At 63.8% G+C, this 20712-nt stretch overlaps 1 protein-coding gene across 1 annotated transcript; it reads left to right on the forward strand.

The window, feature by feature from the left end:
* The first annotated feature begins 2028 nt into the window (after nt 1-2028).
* On the forward strand, nt 2029-19511 carry TAFA3 (TAFA chemokine like family member 3). Its single transcript, XM_075442945.1, has 6 exons — nt 2029-2087; nt 8770-8854; nt 9138-9253; nt 15767-15916; nt 16782-16906; nt 18277-19511. The coding sequence occupies exons 3-6, from the start codon at nt 9139-9141 to the stop codon at nt 18286-18288; spliced, it is 402 nt and encodes a 133-aa protein (XP_075299060.1). The 5' UTR covers nt 2029-2087; nt 8770-8854; nt 9138; the 3' UTR covers nt 18289-19511.
* Nucleotides 19512-20712: the final 1201 nt, after the last annotated feature.

Genomic DNA, 20712 nt, shown 5'->3' on the forward strand with positions numbered 1-20712 from the left:
CTCCACGCAGCCACCGCAGTGTTGGCGGGTGGGGAACCCGCACGGGGACTCCCTGCTGTGGCAAAGCCTGCTGAGAAGGGAACAAAGCCCTCAGAGCTGGGTGCTGAGACAGCCCGAGGCACCGGTGCCTTGTCAGCGGACGCGGATAAATAAGCTTCAATCTCAATTCAGTGACCCACCCACAACGGGGTGTGACAAATCTTCCCAGGAATAAAATGTCAGGAGCTCTGCTTTTTCCAGCTTTAATAAAATAATTTGTATGCCTCTGCCTATTGTCAGGTGCAGATAAGTTGGTTGCACTGAGGATTTAAACTCTTCTGGGGTGCCCATTTGCCTTGGCACGGCCATCGAACCTGAGCCTGGGTCCTAAACTCTGAGTTTTCTTCCTGACAAAATGCTGGGGCTCATCGGGAGGGTCAGAGAGTGCGGAGTGGTTCCGGGTGCGTCGCCAGCCGAAGGGGACGTGGCAGCAGGAGTGTTCAATGCTAAGATGTGTTTCTGGTGCAGTTCCTTTCCTCGCTGGCCTTGTCTCGTTACAGATGCCAACCCTCCTCTTTTCCCCCAGTAAAGGATGGTTCCTCGAGGGGTCACAGCCAGGGCAGAGCGCAGTGCCGAGGGCTGGCGAGCAAGAAGTCACGGGGAGGAGAAATGACAGTGTTCACTTCCAGCGGAATTTAAATTAAATCAGTTTTTAGTAGTCTTAATTCTTCCCCTGCGCTGAAATGCTGTGATCTGGAAAGCAGTAAGTTTGTGTTTCTGTGCCATCGCACCAGCAGAGCTGGAGTTTCGCAGGCTTCCTTGCTGAGCAGCCTGCCCTCGTTTAACGGCAATTTGGTTGGTGCGGAAGGTGGCTTTGATTGCGTTTGCTCTCCATCATTTCCATTAAAACTTTGTGATCTGAAAAGTAATATGTTTGTATTTACTTATCATAGCAATGGAGACCTGAATTGGCAGGCTCTCTATCAAATTACCTGATGAATATAAACAGCAGATTTAATTTAGTTTCATATTGATTTTTGCCATTATTATTAAAAGCCTCTGATCTGAAGAATGAGATGCTTGTATTTCCTTAATACCTTCTCACTGGGCTTTGGGCTGATCTTGCACAGCTTTTACCTTTTCTTTTGAGCAACCAGGTCTCATTAATTGGCACTCAAAATGAAGCAATTTTGACTTTAAAAAGGGGGGAAAAGAGCTCGGTTCCCTGAGACAAAACAGCAAAGAAGCCTTGAGGGCTGCCGAAGAGCGGAAGCGCTTTCCTCTGGCTCCCTCCGCCTGTCCTGGGGTGCCTTTTCCCCAGACAAGAGGCCGGGGTCTGGGGTCCCCCGGGAGCTGGCGGTCACCTCGGGGGGCTGCGCCGGGGGCACCGTGCCCGGGGCTGATGCTGGCCGTGCCCGCTCGCTGCCCGCACCAGCCCACATCAGTTTTACTGCCCGGCCCGGCGCTTTACAGCCTGTCGCTGCCGGTCGCGACAGCCGCTCGCGCAGATCCGCGCCCGGGGGTGCCCCGGGGGGGTTCGCCGGGCCGGGAGCTGCCCCGGGGACGCGGCGGTCCCAGCTGCCGCCGGGCCCGGGAGTCCCCGCGGAGCTGCCCCCGGGCCGGCACCAGCACTGCGGCCGTTCCTGGCTCCGGGGGAGCTACCGGGTCTGGGGCGCTGGCTCCGCAGGCAGGGCCCCGCTTCGGCGAGGAGGGGGCCGCGGGACCGGGGCCGGCTGCCCGCCCGCCCCGCACGGCACCGCTCGGTGCCCGCCGGAGCCGTCGCACGGTTTTGGGGGGAAACGGGTTTTCGGGTGACGCCTGCCCGGGCAGCCCTCCCTGCCCGCCGCGTTACCGAGGCACCGGCGGGGCGGGGCCGGCTGCCGGCCCGGGATCGCCGGTGCCGGCCCGCGGGCGGCAGGGGGCGCTGCGCCCCTTCGCGCCTCCCCGGGGCCTCGCGCCCGCCGCCCCGCCCCGCCCCGCGCGAGCGCTGCCGGCGCCGCCGCCGCCCGGCGATGCCCGCGGGCCCCGGGCGCAGCGGCCCGCGCGGACCCGGCGGGGGGGCGGCCGTGGGCAGCGGCGGCCCCGGCCCGCGCCGACGGCAGCGGCAGGTACGGGCGGCCCGGGCGGAAAGTTTGGGGCGGGCGCGGGGGGACGGGAGCCCGGGGCTGAGCGCGGCGCGGCGGCAGCGCCGTCGGGGCCCCGCGCCCCTGCCCGGTGCCGGTGCCGGTCCCCGCGGCGGTGCGAGGGGCCGCCGCGCCCGTCCCGCTGCGGGCTGAGCGGGGCCGGGGCCGTTACCGGCCGGGCTCGGCGTGCCCTCGGGCACCGGTGCGGGGCTCTGCGGGGGGTGCGCGCCCGGCCCGGCCGCCGCTCGGGTGCAGCGTGGGCCGGTCCCGGGTCGGCCCCGGGGCGGTGCGAGGCTCCCCGAGCCCCCCCCGCTGCTAGGCGGCCCGGGGCGGGTGGGGGGCTCGGGCGGGTGTGGGCGGGAAGCTTCTCCGCGCCGGCTGCTGCCGAGCGCTCGGTTCCCGGTGACCGCGAAAGGAGCGATCGCCTCGGGCCCCGTGCCCGGGGGCAGTGCTCCCGGGGGGGGTCCTCGCCCCGAGCGGGACCGGGGTGCGGCTGCTGGCTCCGGCAGGGCCCCGCTGCGGGGGGAGCTCGGCCGCGGGTGCGGGTTACCCCCCGCCCAACCGGGCTGCCAGCCCTGCCGAGCCGCTCCCGCGTCGGAGGCGAAGCGCTGCGGGAGAGCTCGGGGGCTGCGGCAGCCAAACACGCTTCTGCGCCCCGGACCGGGAAACCGAGACCCAGCGTTGCCTGCCCTTGGGGCCAGCTGCCCCCGCAGCCGGAGCTTCGGATGGGACGGGACGGGACGGGACAGGATCGGGGCTTTGGTTTTCCTCTACTTTGCCCCGCTCTGCTGTGCCTCCCTCGGCTGAGGTGGGCTTGCTTCTGGTTGATGCTGGGGTGCTGGCGTCCCGCTGCCTCGTGGGGTGGCTGGAGGGGCGGGGGGCGGGTGTCCCCCTCGCCTGTGAGGGGAGGCTGGGTGGTCCAGAGGAGAGCGTGAGTTGTACCAGTCCCGTTCTGGAGCTGGGCAGGAGCGGGTCAGTGCCGTGGTGCTGGGCAGGGAGTGGGAGTCCCCCCTCCTGCTGGTTTGCCACCCCTTTTGGTGCAGCGTGAGGCCTGGGGGCTGCCCAGCGCGCAGGTGGCCCTGCCCTGGGAGAGCTCGGCTGTGCCGGGGCACCCACGGCCCCACAGAGAGCGCAGGTGGAATGTTCTGTCTCCTGGGAAAACAGTTTGAGCTCTCAAGTCCTCTGCTTTCCTCTGCCAACAAGAGTGGCTGAGCTGCTGTTGGCCTTGGGTTTCCACACCCCTACTGAGCGGCCACGCTCTGCCCGAGAGAGGTTCCCTGGCACTGGGGGAGTCCAAGGTTCGAGCTGCCGGCAGAGCTGACCTTCAAAATGCCAGCGGCCGTGGGACTCGCCGAGTGATGGAGAAGGAACAGGCCCGTGCTTGGGCAGAATGAGAGTTAAAAACTCTCCTGCTCACCTTGGCTGGGGAGGAAACACTGCAGATGCTGGAGGAATGAGCAAGGAGCTCGAAATAAATCAGCGTAGAGGAGAGGAGGAGAGAGCGCACTTGGGGTAGGAGTCCTCCATGTTTCTGTGCGCTCCCCTGCCACCTCTTTGCCAGGTTGGAGGGCACGTGCCTTATGCTGCCCTCGCCAGCACCGCTGTAAGTGTACCCAGAGTAAGAGCTAAAATGCAGCGTGTGAAAGGACCTGGCTCAGCCTGGAGCTCTGGGGCTGGGGCCGGGCTCCTCCGTGGCGGGGCTTCCCTCTGGGGAGGAGCAGTGCAGCGTCTGGGGCAGCACGGAGGGTGCAGGAGCTGCTGCGTGGAGCTGCTGTCGGTGCGGCTCTGCGTGGGCACGCCAGCCTCCCGGGCACTGCCCCAGCTACCGCAGCAGTAGCTCTGACTTCCCAGCCGGTAACTGAGCATCCTCAGCGCTGCGGCGGGCGCGGGGATTAGCCGCGCTGCTGGCCTGCGCTGACGAACCCCACGCTGTGGGTGTGGACGATGCTGCTGTTGTCAGTCGGCGCTCGGACAGCAGCATCCTGCTGAGCAGCCTCCCCAGGGACCCCCGCGCGTCCAGCGCTCGCAGCTTGTTCCCAGGGTGGGCAGCAGCAGGCTGTCTCGGAGGTCCTGGGCCCAGACCTGGGCACATCTGAGCGTCTCCTCGCCCATCCAGGGTGGAGGACCCAGCGCTCAGCTGGTTTTCCAGCCTTGGGAGAGAAGGGAGATGCCCTCTGCCAAGGCTGCCCTGCTGCTTTTGCCCTCTCTTCGGCTGCTGGAGGCAGAGCCACACCGGAGCCCGTGCCGTGCCTTCCCGGGGGGCTGCGGGGTGTCTCCTTGCTTCTCGGGATCTTCCAAGGCGGCGTCAGCTTCCCGGGAGCCTCAGCAGCCTCGCGGTGCTGCTGCCGTCGCCGGTGGCACAGCCCGTGGAGCCGTGCTGCGGGGCGAGGGGAGGACGCCTGGCAGCGCCCGCGGGCACGGAGCAGGGGGGCGGCGGGGGTCCGGCCCTCGCTCTTGTCTGAGGAGGGGTCGGCTTGGCCCCTGCTGTCACCGGGTTTGCCAGGTAGCGGTGTGGCTGCGTGGGGTGGCCACGGGACTGGGTCTGTGCCCCGGTCCAGCTAAGGTGGGCTGACTGTCTGCTTCAGGGAGCTGTTAAGATCAAATCGCCCCCTCCGCTGGGCAGCGTAACGTCCCCGGCGTCACGGGAAGGTCTCGGTGCCTGCTGGGCTCTGGACAGGTTTTCTCCCTGCTGCGGGGCTGGGGCACGGGGCTGCCCAGCACTGCGGACCCCGGGATCGTGCTCTGTGCCTCCTCCTGCACCAGACGAAGGTGCCGAAGATCCAAGAAGTGCTGAAACAGCAGAGGAATGAAAATAGCTTTTGGAAAACTGGCAGAACTGTGGGGCCAGATGTGCACGAAGGGTGACGGTGTTGGAGCTGCGGCGGGGAGGGCTCGTGTCCCTCAGCACAGAAAACCAGCCCTGTGCCAGCCTCCCCCACCTCGCTCCGCTTCTTTTTTGGGTGGAATTCTGCTCACTGCCATTATCCAGCTCACAAGGACTTTTGCAAACAACGCTGCAGACTGGCAGGGCTCGGAGCATAATTTGGCGTGACAGAGAGTCCCTCATTAGCACCGTGGGGCGCCGGGCCGGGTTCCAGCCGAGCGGTGACGGAGCAGCCCTGGCTGCAGGGATGCGGCTCTACGCGTGGCGTTAATGAAGGAGGAGGAAAAGGTCTCCAGCTCCCACGGCCGGGGCCTGGGAGGGCAGCGGGTGCTGCTCCCGGCGTGCCTGCGTGCTGGGCAGCCTTGGGAAGCTCCGGCGCGGGTGGTGGCTCGTGCCCACGGGGAGGGACACGGGCCCGTGCAGAGGAACCGTCACCTCTGCCACGCTGGCTGCGACGGAGGTTTCCCTTCAGGGAGGTTTGGGCACTTCGCAGTTGCGACAGGTCCCAGCTCAGACCCAAAAGGTGGAAAGAAGCTAAAAAAAAATGTTAATGAAGAATTCCACAAAATTCCAAACAGAATGTAGGAGAGAATACGGATATTTTCAATCTAAATTAAGTGCTTTGACGTGTCAGAACGCCACTCTTCATTTCAAAATGACATTCCGGGCTGAAAAATTTCAAGTCAGACCAAACATTTGTAGCTGGAGTCTCGTGACGATGGAGGTTGATAACTGTCAAAACAGCAATTTCTGCGCTGTGTTTGCTGATGGGAGTCTGTGCGTGCGTGGGAGCCCTGAGTGCCTGCGCCGGGGACGAGCGTGGCTCCGATGGCCGCTGCCGGGATGGTGTCCCTCGGCCCCCTGCTCCCCCGGGCCCCTCCGGGATCTCGGCGCGGTGGCTTCCCTTTGGAGCGCGGCGTGGAGACTGCGGGCTGCGTTATTGATAACTCTGCGATTTATTTCTGCTCCCTTGGCGCCAGCAGACAGCTCAGCCTTCCTGAGCTGAACGTGGTCGGCACCGCGATGGGGGGCGGAGGTGGCCAGTGGAGAGGCCTGGGGTCATCTCCTGGGGACCCCGAGGGTCCCGTGGGCTGGGGCTGGGCATGGCTGGCTCCTCGGGAGGGGTTCTGCTGCGGGCTCGGTGCTCGTGCCTGGGAGCGCGGCTGCGGTTCCAGGCGGAGGGGGAGCGGGACAGCAGCCGGGAGAGCTGGCCGCTCTGCGGGAAGCTGCGCGGGCTGTGCCGTGGTGTCGGGGCTCGTTGCGGCGAGAAATGCGGGGGCTGGCGACAGCCTCGTGCCTGCGGTCCTCACATCTGGGCTGCCAGCTGTGGCCCTGGGCAGGGTAGGGCAGAGGTGTGCCGTGGCACATGTCCCAGCGGGGGGGGAGGGGGTGTACACGCATGTGGCGCGGGAGGGCATGGTGCCCCGCTCCCGGCCGGCCGCGGTGCCGCGAGCTGGCCCACGCGCTGCCCCTGGCTTCACACCAAGGGCTGAGCAGCTCTGAGCGCCGCGTGCTGTGCCGCTGCGGAGCGGTGCGTGTTTTAAGCTGGCAGCGGTGTTAGCGTGACGGGCTGCGACACCTCTGACGGGACTCCGACAGCGGCGGCTGTTGTGTGAGAACCCCCCTCCGGGGAAGCCGCTCGCGGAGCAGACCCTGCCACCAGCCCCGCCGGACGCTGCCGACACGCGGCTTCACACGAGGGAGTCGGCGCGGTCCTGTCGCGTCAGCTGGTGCCCGCCGCAAGGAGCGACGGTTTTGTCGCGCGTTAAGCGATCTCGGGTTCGTTCTGGGGGTGCAGCGGCCCCGGGGGGCTCGGGGCTGCCTCGGCCCGGGGCAGCGGTGCTGGTCTGCGCAGCTCCTCCGGACCCCCGGCGCAGGGTGAGCCGGCGGGAGGGCTGTGCCGGAGCAGGATCGGTCCCTTGGCGCCCGGCGGGCAGGGACGGAGCCGGGGAGGGGAGCAGGACGCCTGCGTGTCCGTGTCCGCCCCGCCGCGCTTCGGTCTGCTCCGGGCCGAGCCGACTGTCCCGCAGCATTCATTAGGAGTATTTTCTTACCTCTAAATTCTTTGCTAGCATAAAATACATGTTTTTGTCAAGATATCTTTCTTTTTTTCTGCGCAAATGTCAACATTTTTGGTGACATTTTCTCTTGGGTTTTTTTTCCAGCTTGGAGAATCAAAATGGAAAATATAATTTTAAATCGGCATCTTAGAATGAAACATTTTTCATTTTGAAATGCCAGTTTAAAACAGAACAATTCATTCTGAAATGCTGCAAAACAAGAAATGCCCTTTTACCACCTACAATCACTTTGTTTTGCTTAAAAATGTCAGCGTTTTCTGTCCTGGCACTTCGTTCTATGGTTCGGTTTCACTGTCTCAGCCTGGTCCAGAGCAGACAGAAATTTAGAAGGGGGTTGAAAAGCAAAGATTTCCTCTCCCAGCAGCCCAGGTGTCAGGTGCCCGGCCGGCATCGCGCGCTGCCCTCGCCGCCTGCGTCGGCCCCGGTGGGTGCTCCCGAGGGAGGGGACCGCGGGCAGGAGCCTTGCACGGGGCAGGGCAGCCCAGGCCCCCAGCGCCGGGTGCCGGCCGCGCTCCCCGGCCTCGGCGGCACTGCCGCCTGCCTTCCTGGCCTCTCGTTAGTGAATTACGGTCCGGCACGGAAGTTTTGTGGGGAACGTGGTTATTTGCCCTGGACCCGGTTAGACCTCGGCAGGCGGTAAGCGAGGCGGGGAGGCTGTGGCTTCTCCTGGCAGACGCCCAGCAGAGATGCTGCTGGTGCCGCTGGTGCCGCTGCCCGCGCAGCCCCAGAGCCGTTTGCACCGGCGGGGCTGCGGCTGGTCAGTGGTACGGGGAGCGTCTTTCAAGCAGTCGACGGTGAAACACCGAGCCTTTGGGGATTTAAATTCTTCCTGCAGGGCTCCAGGTGGTGTAGAACTCGGCTCCTTCCCAGCACGTCCTGCGCGGCGCGGGAGGGGGTGCGGTGCCGGCGGTACCTGGCCCTGGTGCCCACGGAGGTGCCGGGAGAGGCTGCTGGGGACCGGGGGTGGTCAGGGGCAGCGGACGCGGCTTTGTGTCTGTGGTTTTATGAACTTTGCAGCTGTGCTGGGAGGAGAAGCAGCCCCAGCACGGGGCACTGCTCGGGGACAGCGGGGTGCGGGTCCCGGCGCTGCCGCACGCTGTGCGTGTCCACCCGGGCACCGGCTGCCCCGTCCCTCGGCTCCCCGTGCCGCGCCGAGCGGGAGGGCGGCTGGGCCCGGGGACTGCCGGTGCCATCGGTCTGTCCGTCTGTCTGTCTGTCGGCGAGTGGGCTGCCAAGTGCCCAGCCCGTGAGAGCCAACCCCTGGGTATCGCTGCAGGGGGCCTCGGTGACACGAGGGCGATGGCAGCACACGGACAAGGCGATGCCTGGGGTGACTCAGTGCTCTGAGTACTCTGGCTCCTCCCGCACACCCTGGGTCTGTGTTTAGTGTTTGTGATCTGCGTTGATATCGCACCGCAACGGGCCTGAGTTTGCGCTCTCAGCAGTGAAAATCAGGAGCGACTGCTCCGAGGCAGACGGAGCCGTGCTGGTGTTGAGGGGGGGGAGCAGGGCTGTGGGCTGAGTTCCCAGAGGGGTTTTGGGGTGCGCAGTGGAGCGTGTGCTGACGTGGGGCCAGCCGAGCCCCGGGGTGTCCCCAGCCGAGCCCCGGGGTGTCCCCAGCCGCTCCGGAGGGCCCGGCGGTTCGCACGCCCCAGGTACCCACAGCAGGTACCGCCACCCGTCGTTCTCCTTCTCCTTGCAGATGCGCTGATGTCTGCCCCCGGCAGAGCCCCGGCCCACCCGCGGCTGGCAGACGCGCGGGTGTTAGGGTGAAGCCCCGGTGAGAGGTAACTATCGCCCGTCTGTGCCGCTGCTGCCGTGATTTCTCTCTGTCCTGCTGCGGTGGCCCGTGCTGCGGAAGATGTCCGAGCCCGTGCGGGGCGGCGGGTGAATCCCGGGTGCGTGCCCTGCCGCCCAGGGCCGTGGCCGTGCAGCCGGGCCCCCAGTCCCCGCGGCCGTGCGTGCTGGGGGGCTGCGCCGCTGCAAGCAGCAGCGCCGGGGTGAGGGGGCTGCACCGCCCAACCCTGCGCAGCCCCTCTCCCTCCGCACCTCTCTTCTTGTTTTTGGCAGAATGAGTGAGAGAGACATACAGAGCCTGAGCAGATGGGTTTTGGTGCTCACTCTCTGCCTTACCACGCTGTGGGGAAGACTGACGCTGGCCTCCGCCCATCACAGAACCCACTCAGGTAGGGGAAGCGACATCCTCGCGACGTGCGTCACGCGCTTGTGCAATCGCCCTGGGCCCCCCAGCACTGCTGGGACCTCGGGGTCTCTGTGGGATGCCCGGGCGGGCGTTACGTGGGGCTGAGGTGCTGGGGAGGGTGTCCTGCTTTCCTGGCACTGTCAGAGTTTTGCGTGGCCGCGCTGGCAGCTGCCTCCTCTCCTGGGCTGGATTTCCGTGGGCTCAAACCAGGAATTCCGAGTTTGTTTGCAGAGTTCATGGGCTTTATTTTCCTGTTGTCTGCCCCCCAATTTTGCTTTGTTTGGGACAGTTTTTTGGTAAAGGTTATGTCTGAAACGCACTTTCACAAGGTTGCGTTCTCAGTTGTGATGACGTTTTGGTCCCGGGGAGCCCGCAGTTCCGTTTCTGCGCGTGGAGCTGATCTGGAGGTGGGAGCGGGGCTGGCTGTGCTGCTGCTGCCTGCGCCCCGGAGTCGGAGATGCTGGTGGGCTGGGTGCGTGAAGGGACCCGCACACCCAGAGCTTTCAGCCAGTTAGAGCAGTGTGTTTATGCACAGCTAAAACCAGGTGTGGCACTTAGAAGTGAGCGGTAGCAGAGGAAGAGCTTTAATTGTGACAGTGTGGCCACGCGGTTTCAGAGCCCCCAAACTCCTGAGCTTCTTGACCAGAGCGCCCGTCTGCAGCGGCTCTGTTCGCCGTGCGGGGAAGCACTGCACTGTGAACATCGGGCTGTGGAAATCGGATCTGTCCACTGGTGCTCACCCAGCACATGGGGGTTGCTGCTGCATCCGAGCAGAGCCGTGCTTCCTGGGGTGTGTGGCTGGATTTAAATAGCCGCATGAATCAAGTGCAGAGGTGAAGTCGTTTGGAAATGGGATAGAAGACTCCTGGGTGAAGAATGATTCACCAGCAATTTAATCCCTCATATAACGTGGTGAGCCCTACGTCATGAACAAGGCTTTCTTGTCTGGATACAGCTCCCGCAAAGGTGGCCCCAGCGTCTTCAGATAAAACCCGCTAATGCTGATAATCAAAGTGCCATCTTTGCCTTCGTTCACATTCATCACTCAGCCCGGAGCAGAAGTGAAGACATTTTAGTCAGCTGGGATTTGCTTTCGGGAAATGAGGTTCTCCGAGTGAAGGGAGAGCACCGATTTCTGATTATCTTGTAAGTGAGATTTACTGGTTAACGCATCGCTGCTCGGAGGGAAGACAGCAGCTCCAGGCGTTTAGCTGTGAGATGCTTCTGCAAGGTCCCCTCCTGGGAAAGTGTTGGTTCCTCCGTCACGTGCAGCCTTCGCGTCGAGGTGGAGTGTTTTCCTGGGCCACCCTCTCTCGGTGAGGCAGGGGCTGCTTTGGGCGGGTGGGGAGCATCGCTCGGGGCCGTGGCACAGCAGGTCGTGTGTCGGGAGCTGCCTCCTCCAGCCGCAGGTGCCCGGGCAGGTTCCTTCGCTGCGCGGCGGCAGAACACCTCCAGCCGTTCTCGACACAGCGCAGGCGCTTGGAGCTCTGCTTGCAGCCGTGAAGTGGTGGGATCTGCACGAGCAGTCTGTGGGTGAGCGCACATCTGCAGCGAAGGGGGACAGAGCGTGATGTGGAGTCTGGAGGTGACAAGGCAGTAAAAAAATCTCAACTGACATGCTGTGATAATGAGCAATGAAAACAAGCCTGCTTCTCTCCAAAACGCTCTTAAATAATACATGCATCTAAGGCAGCAGTGATTTTAAGGCTTTAATTATTTAGTGAATATTAGTAGTAGAGCTGTTGGGAAGCGGGGAGCGCAGTGCTGCCCTTCGAGCCGGTGGCTCGGCTCCGTGCCGGGGACCGGACCCCGTGCCTGCCCCGGGTGCTGGCGGGTCTCTGCGGCGCTGCCCAGCCCTCCGCGGGACCCCTGCACCCCCTCACGGCATCGCGGCGCCCAGCGGGAAGGGGCTTTGCCGCGGGGGTTTGGGCGTTGCCTGGCAGTTGCAGGCGTTCCACTCCTCTTCGTTTTGCAGCTCCCCACCAGAAGCAGAGCCGTATTTTACACTGAACATGTGGAGCAGCGCTCGTGCCTCCCTGAGACACGCAGACTGTGTCATTTCAGGTTATGCCATAAAATACCATGTTCTGCCGCTCACTTAAAGGTCAGCCGGAGTAGGACAGCGTTTTTATTTTATTTTTGTATGCAGGATTCAAAAGCCTTGTTCTCTTACAATGCTTTTATGGTTCCACGAGATAAGATTTTTTTTAAAAAGGGCTCCAGTGGGGAAATACCAGTTAAATGGGAGGCAGAAGCGTGCCAGCAGCTCTGGAACTTATCCCAGGCTCTCCGGGGCTTTCCTGTGCTCGGTGTTAAACACACCATCCATCCCATTTGCATTTTCGGTCGATCTGGTTCGAAGTTTCCTGCTGCTCAGCAAAAGGAGAGGCACCCGCAGGGAGCTTCGGAGGAGCCCATCGCTCTCCCAGCACTTGGGCTCCGGCTCTCGGCTCGCACTTTCTTCCCAGGCATAAAAGCCCGGCGTGGCCGCTCGGCACCGCTGTCCTGCCGGCACCCCTCGGCCCGGGGCTGCTCATCTCCTCGCAGCGAGGAAACGGCAAAGTCTCTTGCTGACCTGCTGGGAGTCGCCGCATCTGATGCTGAGGGAGTCGTCTGCATCTGGCTACGACCCCCCAGACCCCCGCGCTCGCTGGGCTGCCGGGGTCGGTGGCTCTCGCGCCCGACGTGCCCCGTGCTGCCTGCGGCCGAGGGGCAGGGACGCGCGTGGCTCTGTTGGGGTGGAGGGAGCCGAGATGCCGAGCCCGAGGTGGGGTGGCTCTCGCCCCGCTGCTTGTGGGGCCATCGCAGCCGGCAGCTCTGCCGCCAGCGGTGCCTTCGGGGGGGACACACCGTGCCCCGCTGCTGTGCCTCCCGCGGGGGCCAGCGCCTGGAGGGGTCCGCGCTGGGGACACGTGCCCGGGGCAAGCTTCCAGCGTAACCGCGTCCCAGGGCAGGGTGTCGGATGCTCGCAAGACCTGTAGGCAGATGCTTTCACGGCCTGAGAGAGGGCCCGATCCCGGGGTTGTGTGCGGCTCCCCCGGCTCTGCCGTCAGCAGAGTCCCTGCGCGTGCCCCGGCCAGGGCTGGTGCCAGGGCTGGTGCCAGGAGGCTGCCCGACCTCCCTGCTCCATCGCTTTGTCCTGGAGCTGCTCGCGGCTGGAATCCCGGTGCGGAGGCAGGCGGTGAGCTGGGACCAGCGGGGCTGCGGGCGGTGGGCTGTCCGTCCCCACGCCCTCTGCTCCGTGCAGGCAGCTCTTCCCAGGGCAGAGGCTCCTGGCTCTGCCGTTTGCTGCCTGACCCCGCTAGCAGCGGCCGCCTGCGCTGTGACCGGCTCAAAGGAAAACTGCGCGCTTTGGAGGGAAAACAAAGGCTTTCTGAACCTCTCTGTCCTGAGGCTGGCGGCCGCCCTGCGCACTCCCTGCACTGCGCAGCCCTGCACCCCTGGCACAGCTCCGCTAATTACAGCCGCAGGCTGGGGCCAGCAGGGCTGGAGCACAAAGCGGCCGCTTGTCAGCGAGAGCATCGCTCGTCTGCCGTGGGCTTGAGAGCATCGCTCGTCTGCCGTGGGCTTGAGAGCATCGCTCGTCTGCCGTGGGCTTGAGAGCATCACTCGTGTGCCGTGGGCTTGAGAGCATCGCTCGTCTGCCGTGGGTTTTGCCTTCCCTGCTTGCCATGCTCAGATGGCTGGGGGCAAGCTGGGGATGGGCCGTGTCCGTCTGTCCTGGCGGGAGTGCCTTCCTTGTGTCTGCACACCCGCAGGCTGCCGGGACGGCCGGGGTTCCTCGGGGTGACTGGCCGGGACGCGGCGGGTGCCCGTGGCGCCGAGGCTGCGGGTCTGGCACCGCGCCGCTGCCGTGCTCAGCCAGCTGCAGCGAGGCAGAGGAGAGGCGATTTTTTCTTTATCTCCTTGCTGCACCTTTTTGAGCAAATTAAAAGGGCTTTGGTGTGTTGGCGAAGTCTTACTGCGTGGCTGTAATGAGCGATTTCTCGGTTCTGCCTGGCTCTCCCTCGGCTGAACCTTTTTAAATTAGCTGAAAGTGAGAAGCTGGAGAGCAGAAGTGAAAGGGAGCAGGGGGGTCGTCTGGCCCTTCCTCCTGGGGAGAGAACTGCTAACGAAGCCATACGGGGAAGATTTCATAAAAATGAATCAAAACCACAAATATGCGTGAGCACTGACGTTGGAGGGTGTGAAATCCCCTGCTGCAGGGGAAGGGCTGCGTTGGGGTGCATGGGGTGGGTGAGTGACTCCTTGTAGCCCTGGCCACAGCGTGGGTTCGTGGTCAGCCAAAGCCAAGGACCTCTGCTGATTCCTCACATTATTTGGAAAATCCCATTAACCATAAAAACAGGGCAAAACAGTCACGTTTGTTCTGTAATGAGTTGCTTTGCCCCTCACTTTTGCCAAAGTCTACCATTTCTGCATACAAAAAGAATGGAAATTATCCTTAAAGCTGAATTAGGATGGTATTTAAAACAGAGGATAAAATTTATGAACAGCGATGCTATTACAAAATACTTCCAGGATAGGTAATTGTGTAATGATTATGGGCAGAAATGAAAGTGATGGTTCATTAAAAGAAAATGACCATGAAATAACAATAAATAAAGCCAAATTGAGCCGTGGTAATGGCATGGCCCATCCTGCCCGTGTGCTGGCGGGCGCAGGGCACAGGGGTGTGCGGCTCCCGGCCGCGGCTGTCCGGCGGAGCAGACTGCGAGGGGCGAGCGGCGTTGTCCCTGCCCACGTTCGCGTTTGGACCTGGCCTTTCTGCACGGCGGCGAGGGTGTCTGTGCCCTGGCCCCGGGCTGCTGGCGTCACTGGGAGCGGGTCATGGGGCAGCTCCTCGTGTCCTGCCCTCTCGTCCGGCCGATGCTCGCTCGTGGTGGAACCGGAGAGGGGCAGGGGCTGCTGCGGCTGGCGTGGCTGGAGGCTGGCGCGGCCGTGCCCGGCTGGCACAAGCCGGGAGGTTGCACTCGCGTCGGCGTTTCCCCGCAGTGAGGTGAAGATGCTGCTGCAAGGCAGAGGGGTTTCCCCCGGCGCCTGGGGAGAGATCCCGTTTCCCTGAGCTTCCATCTGGGAAGGTGAAGTGGCTGCTTTCCAGAAGCTGCTGGAAGGCAGGAGGTGTTTGCTGGCGAGCGTGGGTACGCGGTGCCTCTCCCCGGGGACCCACGGCAGCGCCAGCCGTGACGCAGGCCAGCCGTCCCGGTCCCCGTCGTGTGGCAGCTCCCGCCGGGCTGGGCAGGGGACACCGGGACAAACCTGCGGCACGAGCTCCCCCGGCCAGCGCCCTCGCTTTGCGGGGCTGGGGGTCAGTGGGGCCGCGGGGCCCTCGGCAGCAGCCTCGGGGCAGCGGGGAGCTGGGCTGGGGGTGGGATGGCAGGGGCAGGACCGCAGCGGTGGGGCAGGGACAGCCGGAGCCGCGTGTGCTGGGGAGGGCGGCAGTGGCAGCTCACCACGCCGCTCCCCGCAGCCCCGTGTCTCCTGCTTGCCCCCTTGCCCCCTTTACCCGGCCTTTCCTCCTGCCGGTGCCTCCCGCGGGGCTCCTGCCCGCGTCCCGGGGTACGGAAGCGGCCGAGCGCCCAGAGCAGCCCGGTCCGACGGTGTGGTCTGGCGTGGGGACGGCGCGCTGCGGGGACGCAGCCCCTCACCCTCCCGCAGCCCGGCTCCCGCGCGCTGCGGCAGCACCAGCCTGTTCCCCGTGAGCCGGGGCTGTCGCGGCGTGCGGCTCTGCTCGCTCCTCCCGGGCTCCTTAAACAGGACCTGCAGGGATCACCCGCTCTCGGGTCGTGGGAATGAAGTCTGTCCAGCCCCGTCTGGCTGGTTTGTATTGAGCTTCTGTGGGCCGTTACCCAGCGAAAGCCATTGATCTGCAGTGCTAACTAGCTTCCAAACCCGGATCCCAGGCGTGATAAGCCAGCACAGTGGTTTTCTTTCTTCCTTAATATTTTAGTGGTACTGGGAGGGGGAGCAGCAGAGCAGCCAGGATTTCTGATGAACACCGTGACATTTCCGTGTCACTGCAGCGTGGAAACGCCATCCCGCTGCTCCCTCCTCCAGCGAGGGGACAGTGCGTGGTGGCGAGGTGGGAGCACTGGTTTTAGCTGGGGTCGGAGGTGGTGGTACTTTGTTTGAAGCCAAAGGCAGCGTGACGCACCGTCCCCTCTTGTAGCAGAGTGTGCATCTCATTATCAGCTGCCATTAATGTGCTCATTAATTTCAATAAAGCTCTTGGCTTGGCCGTGGCAAGAGGCTATTGAACGTGCTGGGTAGGATGGACGGGTGCGAGGAGCAGGAGTGAGAGCTCAGGTGCAGGAGGTCGGGTGCAGGACCAGTGCTTCTCCTTCCAGGGGGGCTGGGGGGACGCTGGGCCGAGCCCGTGGACGTCAGCAGCAGCCCTGGGGCGGTCGCCACGGGCCGGGACCGCGCTGCCGTGCCGGGCTCTCCCGGTGCCCCGCAGCGCTGCCCCACGTGACGGGGGCTGCTTCTCCTCCCGCAGTGCACGTGGAGCCCGGCACGTGCGAAGTCATTGCAGCTCACCGGTGCTGCAACAAGAACAAGATCGAGGAGCGCTCCCAGACGGTGAAATGCTCCTGCTTCCCGGGGCAGGTGGCGGGGACGACGCGGGCGGCTCCCTCCTGCGTGGATGGTGAGTAGCTCGCGGCCGCGAGCCGGGGACCGTGACCCCCCCGGCTGCGTCTTCCCCGTCGGTCAGGCGGTGGGGGCCTCTGCACCCCTGGGACTGACAGAGGAGCCGTGCCCAGGGGCCCCTGCAGCGGAGCGAGGGGCAGAGGGAGCGTTCTGGGGACGCTCCGTGCGTGCGGCTGCGGCACCCACCCATGCCCTGGGTGGGTGATGGTGCTCCCGCATCGCGGCACCGGGGCCAGGCGCTGCGGCGTTGGTCCCTGCACCTCTGCGCGCGGTGCTGCCGCAGCTGGGCGCGGGGATGCGACCCCAGCCATGCAGCACCGTCCCCTGAGGAGCACTCAGCAGAGTTCCAGCCAGTGTGTTTTATGGAGTGGCATCTCGAAGAGCCAGCGGGAGCAGCCGCAGTCTCTGCCGGCGTGGTACCGGTTCGCTTCACAGCCGGCGTCCTGGGAGCGCGGTTGTGTGCGGCACCAAGAAGTGCCAGGATGAGCTGTCAGGGAAGGCTGTCATCGTCCCCAGCAGCTTGTGTTGTCATTCCCAAATGTAGGGGAGCCTGCTCTGGTGACTCACGTTGGAGGCATAAATTACAAGAGCCTGACAGAGCAGAGTGGTAGCAGAGAGTCCCTTTGCCTCCGTCAGCGGAGCCCGAAGCAGGTTACTGAACAGCGCTGTTCTCCCGGCTCTTGCTGGGAGCAGGGAGGGGGCTGTCGCTAGGCTTTTTACCCGGGGCAGTGGGAGAAAGCAGGGTGTTCCGGAGGCGGGTGGGTCAGAGTCGGCCCCTCGGCAGGGTGGCTGCGGGCGCGGGCCGTGCCGGGTGGCGTCTGGCCCCCACGGCAGCCCGGCGCTGACGCCCGCCTCTCCGCCAGCCGCCGTCGTGCTGCAGAAGTGGTGGTGCCAGATGGAGCCCTGCCTCGACGGGGAGGAGTGCAAGGTGCTGCCCGACCTCTCGGGCTGGAGCTGCAGTAGCGGCAACAAAGTGAAGACGACCAAGGTATGTCCGCTGGCGGGGGGCTGGGGGGAAGCCTGGCTGCGCTTTCCCCAGCCCGGGGCAAGCAAAGCCCGGGGGAACATCCCCGAAGAGATCACAGGGTGTCGGGGAGAGCTTCGGCTTCTCCAGGGCTCGTGCCGTTTGCTGTGGGTGCACCGAAGCAGAGCAGGGGGTCTGGGCTGTGCTGCTGTCACCAGTGCTGGAGGGGCCGGCGCGGGGGGCATGAGCCCCACGTGGCCCCACGGCTCTGCAGACTGGTAGCTCCTGTGGTAGGCTCGGTGAGGAGGGGGTTGCGTGGCGCAGCCCGCGAGCAGAAGTGCTGGGGACATTTCCGTGCCAGCCCCGCGCTGCTGGGCCGTCCTGGCTGCTCCCAGCACCTCCCCGCGGCTCCGCGGCAGCAGGCTGCTCGTCCCAGCCAAGTGGCACAGCCCTGAGTCCGTCACCGCTCCCCCGTCTGAGGCAATCAGCTGTGACACAGCACTACATGATTATTATTTTCATGGCTTGCTGAATGCCCCAAAGAACAAGGTATAATTAAAATTTTATCAAATTCATTAGTAATTACATATATGCCATGGTTAATCAGTTGCATAATTTTGTAATCATTGTTCATACTGTTGAGTGTAATTATCCTTATGCTTTAGTTTTTCTCACCCCACATCCCCTGCCACAAAATTAGTTGGGATTTTTTTCATTATTGCTATTATTTTTGCACACAGAAAGCACTTTCATGGTCGAGTACTTTTATGGACGTCCAGGAAGATTCCTCTGGCCCTGGGCACCCATCGCTGACCAGTAACCGCAGCACTACCTTTAGCTCGTTGTCTTTTTCCCATCTTAGTATTGTTTATTTTTCCCCCAGCTGCTAACTTAGCCCTAAGCCTCTGCTCTGCCTTTGCTGTCCTGGGCTCTCGCTGGAGACCGTTCCCGTCTGCAGGACCCCAGGGCTTCTGCTCTGCTCCTTCGTCCCGCAGCCCCCACCTCCATGGCCATCCTCCTAGCACCCCTTTTGGGTCCCTTGCCCTCCCCTCGCGAGGCTGTGTTTCAGAAATGCAGACCTATGTTTTCACAAGGATGTTGGGTGGCCTGTCAGGGACTGTGCCGAGGGGGCTGGATTTGCCCATGCAGGTGCCCGTTGCAGACAGAGCCCCAGTGGAAGCTGTAGCCGGAGCGCGGGGTTCACAAGCCACCCCTAGGCTACCGCTGGGAACCACCACCCCATTCCATGAGTGCAAAGGGCAAATCGTGTGCGGCTGCTGGCTGGCAGCTGGTGGCCGGGGCAGTCAGCGGGGCTGTTGGGTAGCTCGCCCGCTGCGGATGGATTGACCGTTGCCCTCAGCGGGCGCCTGCCCACTGCGCTCCTCTGCCCGCAGGTCACGCGATAGCCCCGGTGCAGCGCGGCGACGGCCGGCCGGCCTCGGCACGGCTCCCAGCGCTTCGCAGAGACGGGATGCTGCGGGGCTGCCGTCCTGTGCCTGCCAGGGACCGGAGCCACGCATCCGCCGAGGCTGCAAGTATGGGACCCGCGCACCGCTGCAAGACTCCTGCCACTCCACGGTCCCCTCCTGCCCCGTGGACACGCTCACCGACCAAGAAACGGGCTCGTTTTACCATCCTCTTAAATAGAATTCTCCAGTCCTGTGAGAGCTGATGCCAATACAGACAGACAGACAGCGGTCCCTCGGGGTGGGCTTTGTTCTGAAATAGCTGAAATCGTTGCTGTGAATCGCCCTTCCCCGTCTCCCAGGGTGCTGAGTCGGGGTCGCCGTCAGGAAGTCAGTGGCTGTGTGAAACCCTCCCCGCCTGGCTCGGGGCTCCTGGCCCGGCGGGTTCCCCGGAGCAGGCGCTGAGCTCCGGGCCTGACCTCGTGTCACCCCAGGGCCGGGGGCTGCTCCGACCCCCGGAGCGTTGTGCTCTCCCTACCCCGTGACCTGGCTGCTGCGCGGGCAGATGCGGCGGCGTGGCCGGGGCTGTCCGGCTCCCCGTCAGCCCCGGGGATGGTGAAGTGTCTCCATGGAGCATGCTGCTGGTTTCTCCTTCCTCGGTAACTGCATTAATCAGGCTGCAAGTTTAATATCTGTTCTCTGCCGTGCAAGTCCCAGGCACGAAGTTACTGCTTGTGTTTGCAATCGAATTTCAGAATAACGTGCGGGGGAAGCCCCTGGGTCTGGCCAGCCTGGCGCTGTGCAGGTGCCCAGCCAGAGACCCAGACCAAGCCAGGCTTCCTTGCGTTGATTAGAAATAAAGAGAAATGTACCATCTCCTGGCCCTGAGCTCGTGGCCTTCTCCCGGATGCACCGGTCCCCTGGCGCGGCCGCTCGAGGAGGGGACGTCAGCGGGCTGGGGACCCGGGGGCTGCTGTGGGAGCGGGGCCAATGCCTCCCCAGGCCCCCCAGCCCCGCTCCGTGACCGTGCGGGGGGACGAGCCGGCTCAGGAGGGGCTGGGGCTGGCGAGGGGCCGGCCGCGCTGCGGGACTCGTTAGTGGGACGTTTTTGTAATGGGGTACGCAATGCCTGCTCCAGATGTCGTGTAAATACCGGACTGTGAAATAATAAATTCATTTTAATCTCTGCAAAGGATCTTTTCACTCGGCAGCGATGGGAGGCGTTGGGCGCGCTGCCTTGGCCGGCCGGCCCCGAGGCGGAGCGGCAGCGGGCTCTGCCCTGGCCACCCCGACCCGGCCGGCTCGCGCGGCGGCGGCTGCGCTCGTTACTCCTGCGCCTGCCTAATTGTCTGGCTCAATAAAATCTTGTGGCTGTGACTTACACTCTCTAATTACACGTGGCATTAAATGGCATACTCTTCCATTTAGCCGCACCGCAGAGGAGCCGTTCGGGCGGTGCTCAGCGGGCGGATTTTCGTCTCTGCTCTGCAGGGGTGAGTCTGCCCGTGTCTGTGCTTCCACACGCCGGGATCTGACGGGCGGCAGCGCTCTGCGGCACGGGTGGGCAGGTCGCCGGGCCTCGGGGCCGCGGCCGCTGGTCGTCCTGTCGCAGGCCCCGCGTGCTCGGCGGCCGGCTCACCCGGCAAAGGGCTTCGTGTTGGGTCAGGGGTTCCGATAAGGTTTTTGTTCTCACCCGTTGCACTGGCTGGGGTGGTTTGAGGAGCAGCGGAGCAAAGCCCCGCCGAGGAGGAGCTGCCTGCGACTGCCGGTGCCCCAGCCTGTCGGGCACTCCCGACATCGGGCATCGCTGAGCTCCTGGTGCTCGGCGGCTTGCTCTCCGGGGCCAGCACAGCTCAACGACCGAAAATACCCTTGAGATGGCTTTCCTCCATCAAAGGAGCGGGACGAGCCTGGGCCACAAGCTATGAGGAGACGGGATGCACAGCAGGAGCCTGCTTCCCCGGGGAGAAAAGATGAAGATGGACAAAAGATACAGAGAAAACCACCATCAGCTTTCTGTAGCTGTCCTGATGCAGAGCGTGTCTGGCAGGACAGCTTATCAGTTAGAAACAGCAAATGAAGGGAGGAAAAAAGTAACAAAAGTCAGAATAACCAGCAAGAGGTTCCTCAGCACTGCAGAAAGGAGCATCTGTCCTCGCAGAGGAACGGCGGGACTCGTCCCCCGAGCGCGGACGGAGGCGGAGGGCAGGGGACGGGACGGGACGGGACAGGCTGTGCCCCGCCGCGGGCCGGGGCGTGGGGACAGGGCTGCGGGGCTGGGGTCCCGCTCCTTTATCGAGTGCTGTTGGCAGCACAGATAGCTTACCCCTGCTGCGGGACGGCAGCTGGGGCGAGCGGGGCTGCTGTGGGAGGCCGGGCTGGGTGCATGAACAGCGTTCCCCTCCTGCCTTGTCCCCCGTCCCG

This window comes from Opisthocomus hoazin, chromosome 25 (assembly GCF_030867145.1).
Source record: "Opisthocomus hoazin isolate bOpiHoa1 chromosome 25, bOpiHoa1.hap1, whole genome shotgun sequence".
NCBI lineage: Eukaryota > Metazoa > Chordata > Aves > Opisthocomiformes > Opisthocomidae > Opisthocomus > Opisthocomus hoazin.

Coding starts and splice junctions, on each gene's coding strand:
- TAFA3 (XM_075442945.1), top strand. CDS start 9,139: ATGAGTGAGAGAGACATACAGAGCCTGAGCAGATGGGTTTTGGTGCTC. Junction 9,254..15,766: donor CCATCACAGAACCCACTCAG/GTAGGGGAAGCG, acceptor CTCCTCCCGCAG/TGCACGTGGAGCCCGGCACG. Junction 15,917..16,781: donor GGCTCCCTCCTGCGTGGATG/GTGAGTAGCTCG, acceptor CCTCTCCGCCAG/CCGCCGTCGTGCTGCAGAAG.